The sequence below is a fragment of the Sceloporus occidentalis genome, unplaced genomic scaffold (assembly GCF_023333645.1).
Source record: "Sceloporus occidentalis isolate IW3139 unplaced genomic scaffold, rSceOcc1.0.p SCAF_5, whole genome shotgun sequence".
Lineage (NCBI taxonomy): Eukaryota > Metazoa > Chordata > Lepidosauria > Squamata > Phrynosomatidae > Sceloporus > Sceloporus occidentalis.
In genome coordinates, this window is record NW_028316985.1 from 1916378 (window position 1) to 1936561 (window position 20184).

General features: G+C 43.3%; 1 protein-coding gene across 1 annotated transcript; it reads right to left on the bottom strand.

Annotated features, from left to right (window-relative positions):
* Nucleotides 1-2099: 2099 nt before the first annotated feature.
* On the bottom strand, nucleotides 2100-18972 carry LOC149311531 (C-type lectin domain family 1 member B-like). The gene is made up of 6 exons (XM_089527353.1): nucleotides 18261-18972; nucleotides 16078-16176; nucleotides 11607-11711; nucleotides 8257-8408; nucleotides 4275-4417; nucleotides 2100-2568 (listed from the first exon to the last, which is right to left on the bottom strand). The coding sequence occupies exons 1-6, from the start codon at nucleotides 18460-18462 to the stop codon at nucleotides 2445-2447; spliced, it is 825 nt and encodes a 274-aa protein (XP_089383479.1). The 5' UTR covers nucleotides 18463-18972; the 3' UTR covers nucleotides 2100-2444.
* Between the last annotated feature and the right edge of the window lie 1212 nt (nucleotides 18973-20184).

Here is a 20184-nt window from a genome sequence, read left to right on the forward strand (position 1 = left end):
GAGGAGTGTGCTGAGGATATCGTGGACAGCTAAAAAGGCAACTGGATCCTTGAACAGATCAAGCCAGAACTCTCCCTGCAAGCCAAGATGATAAAGTTGAGGTTGTTGTATTTCAGACACATCTTGGGAAGACAGGACTCACTGGAAAAAAACAAAACAATAATGCTAGGAAAGGTAGGGGAATGTAGAAATAATGGAAGACCGCATGCTAGATGGATGGGTTTGCAGGACCTAAGCAGATCAGTGGAGGATAGGGGATCCTGGAGATGTCTCATCCACACGATCGCCATGGGTCACGATTGATTCGAAGGCGGCAGTTAACAACAACAAACATTTCCATTTGCTTTAACAATACAATACAATAATCGACATATGCCTACATACTCTAAAGCCACCAGATCTTGTCTAATCTTGGAAAGCAAGATTCAGCCCTGGTTAGGAGTCCAGCAACAAGTTCCAGATGCTGTAGGCTAAATAACCAGACGTTAACCATAGAGTCATGCTGGCGGACCTACAAATGCCTAGAGAAATATTTTCTGTAGGGATCTCTAGGTCCTCCTCCCCCATGGCTCTATGGTCACCTTTCGGCAGAGTTGCACTGGAAGACCTAGAGATTCCTAGATATAACATATTACTCAAATCCATGAATAATCAAATCCACAAAATTCAAAGCTGCAAATGTGAAGGGCTGACTATATATATATTCCTATGTGAAGTTGAAGGCTTTCATGGCCAGCATCCATAGTTTGTTGTGGGTTTTTTGGGCTACATGGCCATGTTCTAGAAGAGTTTGTTACTGACATTTTGCCAACATCTGTGGCTGGCATCTTCAGAGAAATGTTGAAATGCATTGCGAAATGTCAGAAACAAACTCTTCTAGAACATAGCCATGAAGCCCCAAAAACCCACAACAAACTATATATATATATATATTCCTCATTCGTTAGAATTGGAGGAGTCTTTCTTAAAAAAACTGTAATTGTGGCTGATGCTTAATGGCCTCATAAGGGTCCGCCTTGTCTGGCGTCACACTTCTAGCATCACCAAGACCCACCTCTTGCGACACCATAGGTCTCAGATTTTAGCACTAAGATTTCTAGGGTTCTCCTGTCCTGGCAATCCTAATCAATGGCAATGTAGAAAAGGTGTTGCAGGATGGGCAAAACCCAAAATACTCAAAAACCTATTTCAGGAAATGTGCAACCATTGCAAATACTGCTGTCCTTCAGCAGTCAAAAAATGATGTCCCTTATATAAAATGGCAAAATCAAGGTTTGCTTTTTGGATTATTTTTGTGTGCAATACTATTTTCAAGCTATGGATGGTTGAATCCATGGATGCAGAATCCGTTTATATGGAGGGTCGACTGTATAAGTGAAGACAAAGGAATTCACAATGCATAGATACACACACACAATCCAATCAATGCATCACTTTATTTATATTCTTCCTTTTCCCAAAGAGTGGGAATGAAGGAGGCTTACAGAATAAATACAAATAACAAGTAAAACCACATGGAACACAACAAAAGGTAAGATTAAACAACAATTACTGAAACATTTGAAACAGGAGTTGGGCAATATAATAGCAACCGATTCAAATATTTAACTGAAAAGCAATTGTTTATCTCCTTACCAATTAGTGGTTAGAAATGATATAGTATTTTGTTTACAACTATTTCAGGATATAGTATATTAACAGAAAAAGAATAGAAGAATAGTGTATAGTTAAAAAGATATAACACGAAGAAGCAGAAAAACTGAGACAACATCCAAAAGGCTGTAGATGAGAAAGTAATAAATGACGTTTTGGATGTTAGGATAGAAATTAAATAATAAAATAAAATAAATAAAATCTTTATTTCTAGCCCGCCTTTCCAAAGATCAAGGCGGATAGCAGGATAGAAATGATTTAAGTCTGGTTGTTTTTGTGGATTTAATGAATTTGTGAAGATTTGTGCAAAAAAAAGATACATACATTCTCAACCTAATGAACATTTGTGACATACATGACATTTACATAAACACTGTATTTCTCATATTCAGAATCTTAGGCATACATCTTGGATTCTGAATGTGAGAAATGCAGTTTTAATGTAAAGGTCATGTATGTCGTGAATGTTCATTATGTAGAGAATGTATGTAATTTCATTTTTCATATATGACTTTAGAAAATTCTTAATAATTTTGGAAAAAAGATTAAACAACCTTTAAACTGCTTACCAAACTGAAACCGTATGAAACGTTAATTTAAAAGCGTAGCTTCAAAACAGCACAACCTAAAAGAGAAAAAACATGCAACTTGGTAGAGAAGGGAAAGCCCTTTATCCAGGTCTGTTTCCTCCCAGGCCCAGTGATATTTCTATTTGGCGAAAGAGGCTGCCAAACAAGTGAAAGAAGAGTTGTAGGTTCTCTAGGGTGGCATCTTTGGTTACGCCGCCGTATTCACTGGACCGCTTTCTTACACAAACAACGGTTCAGAGAGGTGCATCCCCTGGCGAGTACATTCCCATTGCCGAGCATGACGCAGTAATCCATGCCCATGTCATTCTCTCTGGACAATTTAGGCCTGCAGGGAAAAAGGTTGGACAGCCCTGTAAGAGAGGTGCTGTTTGGTCTCCGGAAGGCTCCGTTTGCCTATTACACCTATAACAACAATAAAGAAATGGGAAATGGGTCCTGAAAAGTAAGAGATAAAAATAATAATGGTGGAGTGGAGATAGGGAGAGAAACCATGATCCAGTTTCTCCTAACACACACACACACACACACACACACAGCATATTTCAGAATAATGCTCTGTGTGTGCATATGCACACATGTATGCACAAAACAATGAGGCAACAATGTGAGTGTGCGTATGCACACATGCCCACAGTCCTGCTCAAGTTTCATTGTATATAATGGGTTATTATTATTACTATTACTACACTACTACTACTACTACAGTAGGTCCTTGGTATCCGCTGGGGTTTGGTTCTAGGACCCTCCATAGATACCATAATCCATGGTGCTAAAGTCCCAGTACAGTCAGCCCCCCACATTTGCAGCTTTTACTTTGGTGGATTTGATTATTTGTGGTTTTGGTTATGTTCTCTCTTTAAGTTCTCCAGCTCAACTCTGCCAAAGGTTGACCATAGAGTTGTGCTGAAGGACCTAGAAATTACTAGAGAAAAACATATATATACTCATTCTCTAGGCATTTGTAGGTCCTCCAGCATGATTCTATTGGTCAGCCTCTAGCGGATGTTGACCACAGAGTTGCAATGCAGGACCTAAAAAATCCTAGATAGGTGTTCTCAGAGGTAAAAAGAAAAGAAAAAGAAGAAGCTTGTTTTTTATTTGTGGTGTTTCCATATTCATGGGGGTCCTTCAACCCTACTCCAGTGAATGTGGAGGGACCACTGCATATATAATGGGGCATTATTATTATTATTACTACAGTGGGCCCTTGGTATTCACTGGGGTCTGGTTCCAGGACCACCACCCGCATATATACCAAAATCCATGGATGCTCAGATCCCGTTAAATAAAACAGCATAGTAAAATGGTACCCTTTATACAAAATGGCAAAAACCAAGGTTTGCTTTTTGGAATTTCTATATTTTAAAAATATTTTCAACCTGATGTTTGACTCCGTGGATAAAACAATCCATGCTTGTATGTTTTTAGCTTTGTAATTTTTAATACTGTTTTAATTGTTTTTATATTGATGTACTGATTGTCACTTTGGATTTCGTACACTGAGTACAGTTATGTTACCCACTTTGATCTACCCAGGAAAAGCGGGCTACAAATAAACGATTTATTTATTATTATTATGCCTTCCAAGAGGCTGGACAGCTACCTGCTGGTGAATTCATGCACTGAGCAGGAGGTTGGTCTGGATGGTTTCTGGGGTCCCTTCCAGGTCTACAATTCTGTGCTTCTGAAATCCCCAAAGCCCCCTTTCTGCCACCTGACATCATCTGGCCTCAGAGGGAGAGAAAGGCTGGCCAGCTCCATCAGGCCTGGCCTAAAGTAAGGAGAAGAGCCCTGCATCCAGTCCATCTGCCATGGTCTATGGAAGAACCGTTGGACTTGGTCCCCTTCCCCACCGCCATTCCCTTCTCCTTTTGTCTCATGTCTTTTTTAGACCGTAAGCCTGAGTGCAGGGAAATGTCTAGTTAACTATCTATATGCCGCTCTGAGAGCCTTTCTGGCTGAAGAGCGGGGTATAAATACAGTAAAGAAAGAAAGAAAGAAAACAAGGAAGGGGATAAGGAAGAGACTCACAGTCTGAGGTGCAAATAATTCCCATCAGCCCAGTGCCAGACATTGTCAGTCACGTTGTACTTCAAACCGATCCAGTAATTTCCAGATATACGCCAGTTGTACTCTTCGGTCAGCCACTTACTGGTCTCCACAAGCAGGAATTCCTGTAAGAGACAAACCCCTGTAATTTTTATAATGCCTGTTTTTGTCACTTGATCTGAGCCTTCTGTTCAGGACAGCTCTAAGTCATCTGAGTATTATTACTGTTATTAAGCTTTATCTATAAAGCACTGTAAATTTACACAGCGCTGTGCATACAATCAATTAAAATACATAAAATAAACCTGCCTCTGGCGTACATTCTATGAAAATAATTAAACATAATATATATTAATACATCTTACCATTTAAGCAATAAAATATAGCAGACAACAAATTAAAATAACATTGGAAGCAAATATGTGGGATAACAGGTGTGTTTTTACACATTACGTTGTCCTAATCGTTCCATTATTTGCAAATTTGTACTGGAAATGGTGCGTCTTATGTGCGTTGTGTGCCGTAAGTCCTTTCTGACATATGGCATCCTTAAGGAAACCTTTCACAGGGTTTTCCTGACAAGATTTGGTCAGAGGAGGTCCCATGAGGCTGAGAGCATGTGACTTGCCTAAGGGTTTTTCACAGCCAAGCAGGACTCGAACCCTGGCCTCCAGAGTCATAGTCCAACACTCAAACTACCTTAATTTGACTATAAATTATCAGGAGATTGTGAATGTATGGTGATGTCTCCAAGGTTATCTCTGCACAATTGCAGCAGTCTTGATTTAGCTGTCATGGTTCCATCGTGTGGAATTCTGGGATTTGTAGTATGGCAAGGGACTTGGAATTCTCTATAAGGCACTATCATTTTCTAGCTAAGACTGCAATGTACCCCTTCACCAAACTACAGATCCCAGGGTTCCATAGGCTAAGGAGGCAAATGTCAATCCACTACAGGATGAGCCTCCCTTAGCTAGAATTCCGAAATCTATTCCAAAACCTAAAACTGTCCACATGGGTGGCTGAGATTGTGTCATTTCAGATGTGTGCAAACTTTGTTTCATTCATAAAATTATTTTAAAATATTGTGTATAAAATGACCTGCCAGGTAAGTCTATAAGGTGTGTACAGATCCTAAATGAATTTTGTGTTAAGACTTGGGTGCCCTCTCCAAGATGTCACATTATGTGTATGCAAATGTTCCAAAATTAAAAAAAATCCAAAATCCAAAACACTTCTGGTCCTAAGCATTTTGGATAAGGAAGACTCTACCTGTATGAAGCAAAAGAAAGAAGGAAAGAAAGAAAGAAAGAAAGAAAGAAAGAAAGAAAGAAAGAAAGGGGACTTTGTGTTGGGCTTACTTAGAAAATGAACTGAATTAAAATTGCCAATAACATGCTCCTCTTATAAAGATTTATAATACAACCATTCTTGGAAATAATAATGTTCTGGTCTCCATATTTGAAAAAGAATATTGTAGAAGTGGAAAAACTATGAAAAAACCTGTATTCAGTGGGTTCTTGGTGTCCACTGGGGTTTGGTTTCAGGAGCCTCTGTGGATACCAAAATCTATGGATGTTCACATCCCATTAAATACAATGGCATACTAATGGTGTGTGTCTCTTATATAAAATGACAAAATCAAAGTTTGCTTGTTGGAATTTATATTTTTTGAATATTTTCAAGCCATAGATGCTTAAATCCATGGATAAAGAATCCATAGATATGGAGGGCCAACAGTAGCTACCAAAATGATCAAATTCCCTATCTGGAAAGGTTATAATAATGCTTTGGGCTGTTTGTCTTGGGGAGAAAAAAACAGGAAAAAAGTGATAAAGTGATATGAACATATGGAAATAGGACAGTTGAAGGACTGTCTCCTCCTGTATGACCTTGCCCAAAATATGAGATCCTCAGGGACCCTGGGGCATGAGTAGGGCTGCAGCTACACTGCAGAGTTAATGCAGTTTGACACCACATTAATTGCCATGGCTCAATGCTATGGAATTCTGGGATTTGTAGTTTTGTGAACTATTGAGCCTTCTATGTCAGAAGGCTTTGGCGCCACAACAGACTACAAGCCCCTGCATTCCATAGGACTGATCATTATGTAGAGTTGGTTAAGAACACAAGGGCCATCAAGTCCAATTCCCTGTCATATTCTCTTGCCTTTTTCATACAGCACAATTATTGCTGCGATACCATTTTAGCTGTCATGGCTCCATCCAGGCCACACCTGGAATAATCCTGTATCCAGTTCTGGGCATCACAATTCAAAAACGATGTTAACAAATTGCAAGTTGCAGCTGTTCAAAGGAGGACAACGAAATAGTGGAAGGTCTGGAAACCATGCCTGATGAGGAGACACTTAGGGAGCTGGGTATGTTTAGCCTGGAGACAAAAGGTAATATGATTAAAGATTTGAAGGGTGTCATATTGAGGGTGGAACAAGCTTATTGTCTGCTGCTCCAGAGAATAGCGTCTGGAAACAACCAAGCCTTCTGAGGAGCTGCTTAGGGAGCAGGATGTGTTTAGCCCTGGAGAAGAGAAGGTTAAGGGGGGATAGGATAGCCATGTTTAAGTATTTCAAAGGATTTCATATTGAGAATATAGCAAGCTTGTTTTCTGCTGCTCCAGAGACTAGGAAACGGAGCAATGGGTTCAAACTCAAGGAAAAGAGATTCCACCTCAACATTAGGATGAACTTCCTGACAGGGCTGTTCAACTGTGTGACACAATTCCTTGGAAAGTGGTGGGGTCTCCTTCTTTGGAGGTCTTTAAAGAGAGGCTGGGTGGCTAGCTGTTGGGATGCTTGATTGTGAGTTCCTGCATGGCAGAATGGCGTTTAACTGGATGGCCCTTGGAGTCTCTTCCAGCTCTATGGAGTTTATCACACGGGAGGGATCCCATGCAAAAACGAGATTTAAAATGAAAAAAATCAGCAAAAGCAGATTTATTATCAGACGATGTTCAGGGTTAACCCATCATTTATCCAGACAGAAAGTAGATTTTCAATTGATTTTCAAATGACATCGCTGTTAAGATGCATTAATGCAACATTAACTCGACTAGAAAGTAGACAAAACACGATTCCTTTTACTTCCAGAAAATCCCGAAAGTAAAAATAATCAAGTTTTGTTGACTTTCTAGCTGGTTTAATGTTGCGTTAATCCAGATGTGTCTGAAAATCAATCACGCTTTTGTATGTCTTCTTTCGGGTTTTTTTTTCAGGTTTTAATTCAGAAAAAAAGAAAAGAAAAAAGTGCCTTTTGAGAACAGAGTGAGCATCTTCAGTCAGCCTCAGGTGGAGGATATTGTTCTCTACTTGTTAGTTTGTCCATTGTACAGCAACCCTAGAAATAAATTGTTAACACCTTGCTGACAAACAAAAGTGGGAGCGCTACTGTTGATTCGGTCCCATTCCTTTTGAACGATACCAATGATTATGTTACACATAGAGTGGCTCTTTTTGCCACGGCTGCAAAAAAGATTAGGAAGAGAGAGTTGAAGAAAATTGCCATAAATTGCCATGGAGACGCCAAGTATTAATTAGATTTCATGATTATATTATATATGTTTACTAATATCCAAGAAAGATGTCTCTTTTTCCTTTTGTCCTTTTTAATACTTAACTATTTTAACTGCACACGAAATGTTGGGACACTTTTTGTCCTTTGTATTCTGTGCCTTTTGTTTTAAATGTTTTATGCTTTTTGATAAGCTCTTTTTGTCACGGCCTTTGGCTAGTACAATAAAACTTGACTTAACTTGGGTTTTAATTCCCATTTTAGATCCCGTTTCTGCACAGGATGCCTCCTGTGTAATAAACTTCGATGTTTCTATGATTCTACCCTACATCACCCTGGGATTTGCAGTTTTAGAAGGCGCTACTAGATTCCTTTGCATCCATTCAAGGTCTAATCCTACATCATGCCAAAGAGAGAAACTGAAAAAGTTTTTTCACCATTTCTGCTTCTGTTCTTGCTATCAGAAAACTGGCTCCGTAGGACTCGCAATGCTCAATGCATTTCTCCCAGTGCATCTTCTCGGCGGTGCCCAGGTAGCAAGAGTCAGCCAACTGCATCCAGTTGTTGTGGCAGGGTTTACACACCGAGGCTGGGAAGAGAAAGCATAGGGTTGAAGGGGCTCCTTGCCCCCCAAATCCCACCCACCTTCCCTCCATCCCCAGCAACCCTTCGGCCCCACAGCCCTTCCCCAACACTGATGCAATAGGACCAGCTCTTCAAGAATGAGTCCTTCGATTTGATCCATCAGTGGCCAAGATCTGACAATGAAGCTGCCTACTGCAAATCTCCACATGCGAAACCATGGTACAAAACCTTTGGACTGAATGGGGAAATTGTGTGTGCCATTCAACCAAGCCAGCGCATGTAGAAATGGCTGTTGTTGTTGTTGTTGGGTGCCTTCAAGTCACTTCCAGCTTATGCTGACCCTAGGTGAAACTCCATGGGCAGTGAGTTCCACATTTGGGGTGCTGCTACAGAGAAAGCCCTGTTACATATACATAACCCCTAACTTCACAAGGTGTTGGGACACAGAACAGATCCTCCACTGAGGATTCAAATTTCAGGTATATGGGACGAGAAGGTCTTTCATTTTCATTGTTGTGTGCCTTCAAGTCATTTCCAACTTATGGCAAGCTTATCATCGGGTTTTCCTGGCAAGATTTCTTTAGAGGAGGTTTACCATTGCCTTCCCCTGAGGCTGAGGCTGAGAGTGTGTGACTTGCCCAAGGTCACTCAGTGGGTTTCATAGCCAAGTGGGGAATCAAACCATGTTCTCCAGAGTTGTAGTCCAACACTCCAATCATTACACCACACTGGCTCTCTGTAGAAATGTATAGCATCCAATTAATTCCCATGCACAAGGTCCAGCCATCTGCAAGGCACCTGCACAGCCACACACCATTGACATCTGTGTGCAAGGGTAACAAATATACAACTGGCTAACCTTGAACTCAACCTAGACAATGAGGAAATGGAAATAATAAAGGAGTCCCCATACCTTGGATAAACATTGATCAGAATGGAGAATTGCAGTCAAGAAATCAGGAGAAGACTGGGACTTGGAAGGGCAGCTACAAAAAAACTAGATAAGATCCTAAAGAGTAAAGCTATATGGCTGAGCACTAAAGTGAGAATCATCCAACAGCAATAGCAGCTTCATTTATATAATAATAATAATAATAATAATAATAATAATAATAATAATAGGTTTTATTTATATACCGCCCAATCACTGGGAATCCGAGCGGTTTACAATAGAGGGGATAACAGACAGTTCCCTGCCCACAGGCTTACAATCTAAAAGACACGACACAAAAGGAGAAGGGAATGGTGAGGGAGGGAGGGAATCAGGTCCAGCATTCTTCTCTCCCTCTGAGGCCTGGACCAAGGCAGATGGACTGGAGGGGGGGCTCTTCTTCTTCAGGCTAGCATTAAGCAATCTATTAAATTAAGCATACTGCATTAAGCAATCTTCAAAAGGTTTACCACTGTAAGCTCATTGGTATTCCCCATCACTATGTATGGATCCAAGAGCTAGACAGTTCAGATGGCAGATAAGAGTCTTGCATATGTTCTCCTAAAGCAATGGTTAGTGGTCCAATGAGGAATGGCTGTGCTCAGTTCAAGGTCGTTGTTGTTGTTAGTTACCCTCAGGTCAACTTCAACTCATGGCAACCCTGTGGATAAGAAACCTCCAAGCCCCCCCCCCCCTTGTCCTCTGCTGCTCTGCTAAGGTCCTGCAGAGTCACACCCCTGACGTGCAAAACTGAGTCCATCTGCCTTCCACCTTCCCCAGCATCATTGCCTTTTCTAATGAGTCCTGCCTTCTCATGATGTGGCCAAAGTATAACAGCCTCGGTTTCATCATCTTGGCTTCTATGGTAATTTCTGGTTTGATCTGTTCAAAGACCCATTGTTTGTCTTCTTGGCCATCCATGCAATATCTCCAGCACTTTTCTCTAGCACCACATGTCAAATGAGTCTATTTTCTTCATATCCTCTTTCTTCACTGATCAGTTCTTGCATCTGTAGATAGTGATAGGGAATACAATGGCTTGGGCAATTCTAATTTTAGCACACAGCTGTATATCTTTAGGATATTGTTTAGTTCTTTCATGGCTGCCCTTCCCTTTCCCAGTCTTCTTCTTATTTCCTGACTCCAGACTCAGTGTTCAATCCAAAACAAACAAACAACTTCATTTATACCGCTTCATAGTGAACTAACAATGTCTAAGTGGTTTACAACTGTAAGCTAAGCTAAGTGCCCCCAACACTCTGGGGACTCATTTTAGCAACCACCTTGCAAGGATGCAAGCCTGAGTCAAGCTTGAACCCTTTCGCTGGTATTGAACTCGCAACCTTATGGTTTCGAGTGAGTGGCTGCAGTATAGGCATTTAACCACTGCGCCACCAGGGCTCAATCGATCCACCCTATCTTTCCCTAAATCTGAGTTTAAAAACTCACCTTTTGATCTAAATTTTCTAAGAATACCCAAAGCAGTCCAGAATGACACTGGGTGACTGTTTACACAGCTTCCCACTGGGACACCCGGTTTTGCCGCCTCTGGCATAAATTGCTCACTCTGAAGTCACAAGGTGCCCAGCCATGTGTTCCTCGTTTCTAACCTCAGAGGGAGTGAACTGCGCCAGCTGGGCGGCATGCTGGGATGCGTGTGTGGACATCTACCTGGCCTTGCTCCAGAGGGTAGAGATAACAGAGAAGAATCTGCCAGAGCTCTGGGCCAGAACACTCTGGGAGCCCACAGTACTGTCATCCCTCTACATTTTGAACTTTTGTGGATTTGACTATTCATGGATTTGGTTAATTGTTTCTCTCCAGAGAACTCTAGAAATCTCCATGTCCTCCAGCACAACTCTGTGGTCAAAGTCTGCCAGAGGTCAAATTGGAAGACATACAAATTCCTAGAGAGAATAATTCTCTAGGCATTTGTAGGTCTTCCAGTGCCTTCCAGCAGATGTTGACCATAGAGTTACACTGGACAAGCTAGAGATTCCTAGAGAGATGCTCTCAGATTTTTTTTAAAGGGTTTTTTTATTTACGTTTTCCCCACTTTCACAGGGGTCCTGTGCGCTCCTAACCCAAGTGAATGTGGAGGGTCCACTGTATTCACCTTGAGTCCCTGTATAAACATTATATATATTATTATAAACATAAACATAAACATAAACATAAACATAAACATAAACATAAACATAATAATAATAATAATAATAATAATAATAATATTCTAGCCGGTGTAGACAGACTCCCATGGGGCACACTTACGTCTCTTGGCCTGCATGTAATGCTGTCTCACAGCCTCCATCAGCCGTTTTTCTATGCGCTCAGTTTCTGGTAAGTTAGCAATGATCTTGTCTGCTTCCTGCATGTCTGAAATGAAAGCAAAGAGATTGATAAAAGGCGTTTCAATAATCAGGTGGTTGGGCAAAGTGGGACTCAATTGCCCATGCCATTAGAGAGGTGGGATAGTCATTAACAAATTAATTCCACCCCTTTGAGAAGATGGTTTTTGCAACCCTTGACTTCTCCAACCCTCCCCAGGCCCAAATTTTTCTGCCTCCTCCCTGACCACCAATAAAGGATAACTGTCCTCTTTGGAAGCCTATCAGAGATAGGGTTGCCATAATGGAGGACCTCGAAACCGGGACAAATGTAGGACAAGGTTTGAAAATGTAGGACATTTTTTTTTTAAATTTCCTGGCTAGGAAATTAAAAAAAAAGTCCTAGATTTTTAAACCTTGTCCTCCTCCTCCTCCTCCCGGCCTGGGAGGGAGCCTAGGCTGGCTCCCAGGCCGAGAAGGGCGAGGGGAAGCCTGGCATCGCGGCGATCGCCGCGGTGCCAGGCTTCCTCCTCCTCCTCCCGGCCTGGGAGGGAGCCTAGGCTGCCTCCCAGGCCGAGAAGGGCGGGGGGAAGCCTGGCATCGCGGCGATCGCCACGGTGCCAAGCTTCCTCCTCCTCCTCCCGGCCTGGGAGGGAGCCTAGGCTGGCTCCCAGGCCGAGAAGGGCGGGGGGAAGCCTGGCATCGCGGCGATCGCCACGGTGCCAAGCTTCCTCCTCCTCCTCCCGGCCTGGGAGGGAGCCTAGGCTGGCTCCCAGGCCGAGAAGGGCGGGGGGAAGCCTGGCATCGCGGCGATCGCCTCGGTGCCAGGCTTCCTCCTCCTCCTCCCGGCCTGGGAGGGAGCCTAGGCTGGCTCCCAGGCCGAGAAGGGCGAGGGGAAGCCTGGCATCGCGGCGATCGCCTCGGTGCCAGGCTTCCTCCTCCTCCTCCCGGCCTGGGAGGGAGCCTAGGCTGGCTCCAAGGCCGAGAAGGGCGAGGGGAAGCCTGGCATCGCGGCGATCGCCTCGGTGCCAGGCTTCCTCCTCCTCCTCCCGGCCTGGGAGGGAGCCTAGGCTGGCTCCCAGGCCGAGAAGGGCGAGGGGAACCCTGGCATCGCGGCGATCGCCGCAGTGCCAGGCTTCCTCCTCCTCCTCCCGGCCTGGGAGGGAGCCTAGGCTGGCTCCCAGGCCGAGAAGGGCGGGGGGAAGCCTGGCATCGCGGCGATCGCCGCGGTGCCAGGCTTCCTCCTCCTCCTCCTCTCGGCCTGGGAGGGAGCCTAGGCCGGCTCCCAGGCCGGGAAAGAGGCGGAGGCTGCTCCTCATCGCGGCGATCGCCGCGGTGGGAAGCGGCCTTCTCCTCCTCCCGGCCTGGGAAGAAGCCTCGGCCGGCTCCCAGGCCGGGAAGGAGGCGGGGGCCGCCCCTCATCGCGGCGATTGCCGCGGTGGGAAGCGGCCTCCTCCTCCTCCCTGGCCTCGTGGAGGCCTTGAGGACCCCGCGGCCGGAGCTCCGACCGCGGAGCTGCCTCCAAGGCCGCGCTGGGGCCCGGGAGGGAGCGTCTCCGCGGCTGGAGCTCCAACCGCGGAGAGCCTTCCCAGGCCTCAGCAAGGCCTTGGAGCCGCCGCGGGGCCTGAGGTGGCCGCGGTGGGCGGGGCCGTCCCGGTTTGGGCGCCAAACCGGGCCGGGACCGGGACAGCACCGCCCAAACCGGGATTGTCCCGCCCCCCCGGCGGGATATGGCAACCCTAATGAGAGGCCATTCATCTTGGAAGCAGGTTGCAGGACTCCTCTGCAATATCACACATCAAAAAAGGCCTTTTTGGATGATCAAGTAGAACTGCCAGGTTAAATAATGGACAGGGCTCCTAGGTGTGTGGAACAGGGAATTCCAGCAGGTGTTTGTCATGTAAGCCTCACCTGTTTAAATTCTCTCTTTTACTCAGCCATCCAAGGTAGAAGATTCATGAAATCCTAGACCTGTAAGAGATTCCCCCCCCCCCCCCCACAAGACCATCCAGTTGAGCCCTCCTTCTGCCATGCAGGAATTCAAAATGGCCTTAATAGATTAGAAAGCTGGGCCAAAACTAACAAAATGAACTTCAACAGGGAGAAATGTAAGACACTGCACTTAAGAAGAAAAAAAATGATCAAAATGGTGAAGGAAACCATGCCCTATGAGGAACGCCTTAGGGAGATGGGTATGTTTAGTATGGAGAAGAGAAGGTTAAGAAGTGATATGATAGTCCTGTTTAAATACTTTAAGGGATGTCGCATTGAGGAGGGAGCTAGTTTGCTTTCTGCTGCTCCAGAGAACAGGATCCAGAACAATGGATGCAAGCTCCAGGAAAAGAGATTCCACCTCAACATTAGGAGGAACGTCCTGACAGTAAGGGCTGTTTGCCACTGGAAGACAATGCCTTGGAAAGTGATGGGGTTGCCTTCTTTGGAGGCTTTTAAACAAGAGGCTGGATGGCCATCTATTGGGGATGCTTTGATTGTGAATTCCTGCATGGCAGAATGGGGTTGGACTGGATGGTCTTTGAGAGTACCTTCGAACTTTAGGATTCTCTTATTCTAAGAAGACATCATCCAAGCCGTCCCTGGGACAGATGGCTATCCAGGCTCTGCTTAAAAACCTCTAAAGAAGGGGATTCCACCACACTCTGAGGATGCAGTGTCTTTCACAGTGGAACAGCTCTTTCTGTCAATCCATTCTTCTTAAGGTTTAGGTGGAATCTCTTTTTCTGCAGGTTGAATCCATGGCTTTGTGTCCTAGCCTTTGGAGCAGCAGAAAACAAGCTTCCTCCATCCTCAGTATGATGGGACATCCTCCCAGCGACATCCTTCCCAATATTGAAATGGGGCTATCATGTCACACCTTAACCTTCCCTTCTCCAGGCTAAACATAATACGTTCCCTAAGCCTCTCTTCCTAGGGCTTGGGGGTTTCCAGACCTTCTATTATGTTGGTTGCCCTCCTCTGGACATGCTCCAGCTTCTCAACATCCTTTTTCAATTCTGGTGCCCAGAACTGGACACAGTATTATTCCAGGTGAGGCTTGACTAAAGTAGAATACAGTGGCACTATTACGTCCCTCAATCTAGACATTATATTCCTATTGATGCAGCCTAGAATCACATTGGCTTTTCTAGCTGCCGCAACACACTACTGACCCATGTTCAGCTTGTGGTCTACTAGGACTCCTAGATCCCTTTCACATATAACTCTCGTTCAGCCAGGTGTCCCCCATCCTATATCTATGCATTTCATTTTTCCACCCTAAGTGCAGAACCTTACATTTCTCCGTGTTGATATTCATTTTGTTATCTTTGGCCCAGCTTTCTTATCTATTAAGGTCATTTTGAATTTTGATCCTGTCCTCTGGGGTATTAGCTACTCTTCCTAATTTGGTGTCGGATGCAAATTTGATAAGTAGGCCCCCTATTCTGTCATCCAGTTGAACATGAGTGAACAGTGTGATGCGGCAGCTAAAAAGGCCAATGCTATTTTAGGCTGCATCAATAGAAGTATAGTGTCTAGATCAAGAGAAGTAATAGTGCCACTGTATTCTGCTTTGGTCAGGCCCCACCTAGAATATTGTGTCCAGTTCTGGGCACCACAATTCAGAAAGGACATTGAGAAACTGGAGCGTGTCCAAAGGAGGGCGACAAAAATGGTGAAGGGTCTGGAAACCATGCCCTATGAGGAACGACTTAGGGAGCTGGGGATGTTTAGCCTGGAGAAAAGAAGGTTAAGAGGTGATATGATAGCCCTGTTTAAATATTTGAAAGGATGTCATATTGAGGAGGGAGCAAGCTTGTTTTCTGCTGCTCCAGAGAACAGGACCCGGAACAATGGATGCAAGCTACAGGAAAAGAGATTCCACCTCAACATTAGGAGGAACTTCCTGACAGTAAGGGCTGTTTGACAGTGGAATGCACTTCCTCGGAAGGTGATAGAGTCTCCTTCCTTGGAGGTCTTTAAACAGAGGCTGGATGGCCATCTGTCAGGGATGCTTTGATTTGGATTTCCTGCATGGCAGGGGGTTCGACTGGATGGCCCTAGTGGTCTCTTCCAACTCTACGATTCTATGATTCTATGATTCTATGATCCAAGTCATTGATAAAGATGTTGAATAGCACTGGTCACTTCTCTCCAGGATGAAAAGGAGCCATTGCTGAGAACCCTTTGGGTTCAGCTGGTCAACCAATTGCAAATCCATTTAATATTTTTTATTGTTTAACTCCCATTTTACAAGCTCATTTGCAAGAATGTCATGGGAAACCTTGTCAAAGGCCTTACTGAAATCAAGATATACTATATCCACAGCATTCCCTTCACCTACCAAGCTGGTAATTTTATATATAAAAAAAAGAGATCAGATTAGTCTGGCCATCTCTTCTTGGGCTGCAGATACTTACAGGCAACAATCAGACTTATCAGAATGACGAACAAGATAAACGCCAGAAGCAACAAGATGCCTGTGGATATCTGCCACCAACTGACGGCGCCAAAAATTTCTGGTGGAAAAAGAAAATAATTGCATTTTATTATCATTTGCTTCCCCCGCCTTTCCTCCCAATGTTGGCATTCCAAGCAACTTACAGGATGGAAAGCATTTAAATGAAATAAAATTGCATACAAAAGAAATAATCATGCCTTGATTTTAAATCCTTGCATTCTTAAAGGTATTGCATTGTATTGTCATTGTTTTGTTTTGTTTGTTTAAATTTGTAAGCCTCTTTGTGTCCCAATGTTCTGGAAAAAAGCAGGGCATCATCATCATCATCATCATCATCATCATCATCATCATCATCATCATCCCTGAAAACTATTTCTTTGCACCACAATGACTCATGCCTCTTGGATTACCATAATGTGACCTTTTTAACTGATGTTGTTTATTTGTTAATTATTGCTGTTCCCCACTTTGACCCATGGGAATACCAAGGGCCCACTTTGATAATGGTAATAATAATTATTATTACCAGCACATTGTATAAAATGGGACTTGAGCATTCATGAATTTTGATATCAATGGGACATCCTGGAAGCAAACCCCAGCAGATACCAAAGGCCTACAATAATAATAATAATAATAATAATAATAATAATAATAATAATAATAATAGTAATAGTAATATCCCATTGCATATAATGGGACTTAAGCATTGATGGATTTTGGTATCAACGGAAGGTGCTACAACCAAACCCCAGCAGATACCAAAGGCCCACTCTACCAATAATAACAACAACCACAACAACAGCAATGCCCCATTGTATATAATGAGACTTGAGCTTGATGGATTTTGGTATCCATGGCGGGTCCTGGAACCAAACCCAAATGGATTCCAAAGGCTCACTGTAACAACAACAACAACAACAATGTCCCTTTATATATAATAGGATGAGCATTTATGGATTTTGATATCCATGGGGGTCCTGGAACCAAACCCTAGCAGATAACAAGGACCCACTGTAATAATAATAATAACCCCCCATTGTATATAATGGTACTTGAGCATCCACAGATTTTGGTATACAAAATCCGTGGATGCTCAAGAACCAAACCCTGGCAGATACCAAGGGCCCACTGTAATAATAACAATAACAATACTGTAATAACAATGTCCCCTTGTATATAATGAAACTTGAGCATTTATGGATTTTGGTTTCCATGGGGGTCCTGGAACCAAACCCTAGTGGATACCAAGGGCCCACTGTAATGGTGATGATGATGAGGGCCCATTGTATATTATGAGATTTTAGCATTTAGGGTTTTTGGTATCCATGGGGGGTTGGGTCCTGGGACCAAACCCCAGCAGATACCAAGGGCTCACTGTACTGATGATGATGATGATGATGATGATGATGATGATGCACCATTGTATTGCAGTGGAAAATTGGGACCCTCCACTCAGAAACCACACTAAAGTAGGAAAGCAGATCTCCTTTATGTTCAGCTGGACTCAGCAGAGAAATATCTTTCTAAAGGCAACTGAGCATAGGTATTCAAGTGCTGCATATTTTTTAAACAGAATCACACAAAAACCTGAACCCATCCTCCTCCTATATTCCCATCGGGTTATTTCTTAATGTTCTTTACTAACAAAAACATTCCATATTTCAACATTTTGTTGACCGAACAGGATAATAAGCATATGTTTATGGAACTGAAAATTCAGACTACATCACCCTTGGTGCATTGCTAACGAAATAGGAAGCTGCATGTTCTTAAACAAGTGTCCTTGGCGTAAACATACAGAAAATGCAGAACTTAATTGTTGTTATCATGTGTAAAGCCTCATATAGCTATCTAGTCTGACCCTCAAATCAATCCCAAATGCAGTTTTTCAGTTATAAGTGATTGTCTTCTTCAGTATTTAATGGGACTTTAGCATCCATGGATTTTGGTATCAACGGAAGGTCCTAAAACCAAAGCGCAGTGGATACCAAGGGCCCACTCAACTACTACTACTACTAATAATAATAATAATGTTCCATTGTATATAATGAGACTTGAGTACTGATGGATTTTTCTATCAATGGAAGGTGCTAGAACCAAACCCCAGCCAAGGATGCCCAGGGTCCGGCCTGCACTTACTGGGGGGTGGGGGCACCTTGTCCTGGATCTCCCAGACAGGTGGGGGTGGGGGCGGGGGTGGCGGGGTCTCCCTGCGTGGCTTCTGCACAGCCCCCGTGGCATCGGTCCAGAAGGCCGGCCCTTTCCGGGCCGACTTGGGCGCCTGGTGCACATCGTTCTCCGGAGGTGGAATCACCTTGATTTTGGGGAGTGGCCCTGGCATGATGGGCCTGTTTGGGGGCTTTTGAAGGGGGGGAACCTCACAAAAACACACTTGTGAAGGCCTCGGTGGTTTGGGTTTGGTTCAACAAAACACTTCTACTAAAGTGCCCAGGGTCCTATGGTTTTAGGGGGCAAATGACCCCCTGAGAGACAGTTGGCCCTTAATCCAGGCCTGGTCCAGCCTGGCCTACAAATGCCAACAAATCAAGGCCCAAGACTTAGGTTGCGTCTGCACTGTGGAATTTAGCACCGCTTTAACTGCCACAACTCCACCGCTATGGACTCCTGGGATTTGTAGTTTTGTGAGTCATTTAGCCTCTGCCACTAGGGGTCTCTTGTACTACAACAAACTGCAAGTCCCAGGATTCTGTAGGACCTAGCTTGGTATCTGTGTGCATCTACACTGTAGAAATAATACAGTTCCACACCCCTTGTATCTGCCTTGGATCAGTGCTATGGAATCCTGGGATTTGTAGGATCTATCTATCTATGGTCCAAAACACACTGCAGAAATAATCCAGTTTGTGATTGCATTAACTGCCCTGGCTCAGTGCTAGGAAATCCTGGGAATTGTAGTTTATTGTGGCACCAGTGCTCTCTGGCAGGGAAGGCTAAACATCACACAAAACTACAAATCCCAGAATTCCCTAGCATTGATTGAGGGCAGTTAAAGCGGTCTCAAACTGGGTTATTTCTGCAGTGTGTTTGGGAACTATATCTACACCACTTTAACTGCTAGGGCTCAATCTCACAAAATCCTGGGAATTGTAGTTTGCACTCTTTGGCAGAGAAGGCTAAAGACTTTGCAAAGACTACCAATCCCAGGATTCCAAAGGATGGAGCTCCCACACTTAAAGTGGTGTCAAACTGCATTATTTTGACAGTGTAGATGCACCGACACTAAATCCATCTATTGGCTGCAATATCTAACAGGAATACTGTAAAAGGAAGGTGGCAAAATTTGCAGCAATTAGAACTCCAAGACAGAAAAAAAGAAAAGAAAAGATTAAAAATACTCTTTCAACGTCAGTTTGCAATATTTTATCCCAACTTTATTGGTTTGTTCTAGATTTGCCAGCAAGCAGACATTTATTAAAAAAATAAAATAAAAATTCCGGCCTGATTTTGGGAACAAGCTGGTTTTAAAGAAAGGACTTTCATAGGATACTGCCTGCTTTCTTAATTGCAATTTATAATTTTAATCAATGCTTTAAATTTTATTTTTTATTTTATTATTTTAAAAAGAGAGTTGTGATAGTTTCATTACATTATAAGTATGATATTTTCTTCATTTTGTATCCAGGTTGGGTCTCCCTTCTCCAAAACGCATGGGACTAGAAGTGTTTTAGATTTTTGTTTTTAAGTTTTAAATTTTCTTTCTTTCTTTTTGAATTTTGGAACATTTGCACATCCCAAGATATTTTATCTGATTTAATCTATATGTTGCTTTGAGGTGTGATGCAAGAAAAGCAGGACGTAAATAAATAAAAGGAAGAAGAAACAGAAATTGTTTAATATTTTTGCACATTTTGAAAATACTCTTTTCTCCTCTGTTTTAATTCCTGCAAACCTTGACTGTTAGCAATAAAGTTTGCAACACCTCGTCGTGGGAGACAAAGTTCCCTGGGTCAGTGAGCTAAGCAAGTTTGCACCAAAAGAATGAAAACTACAACTCCCATCCTAAATTTGCCCTCTTGCTGGTTTTATTTCATTCATATTCTTC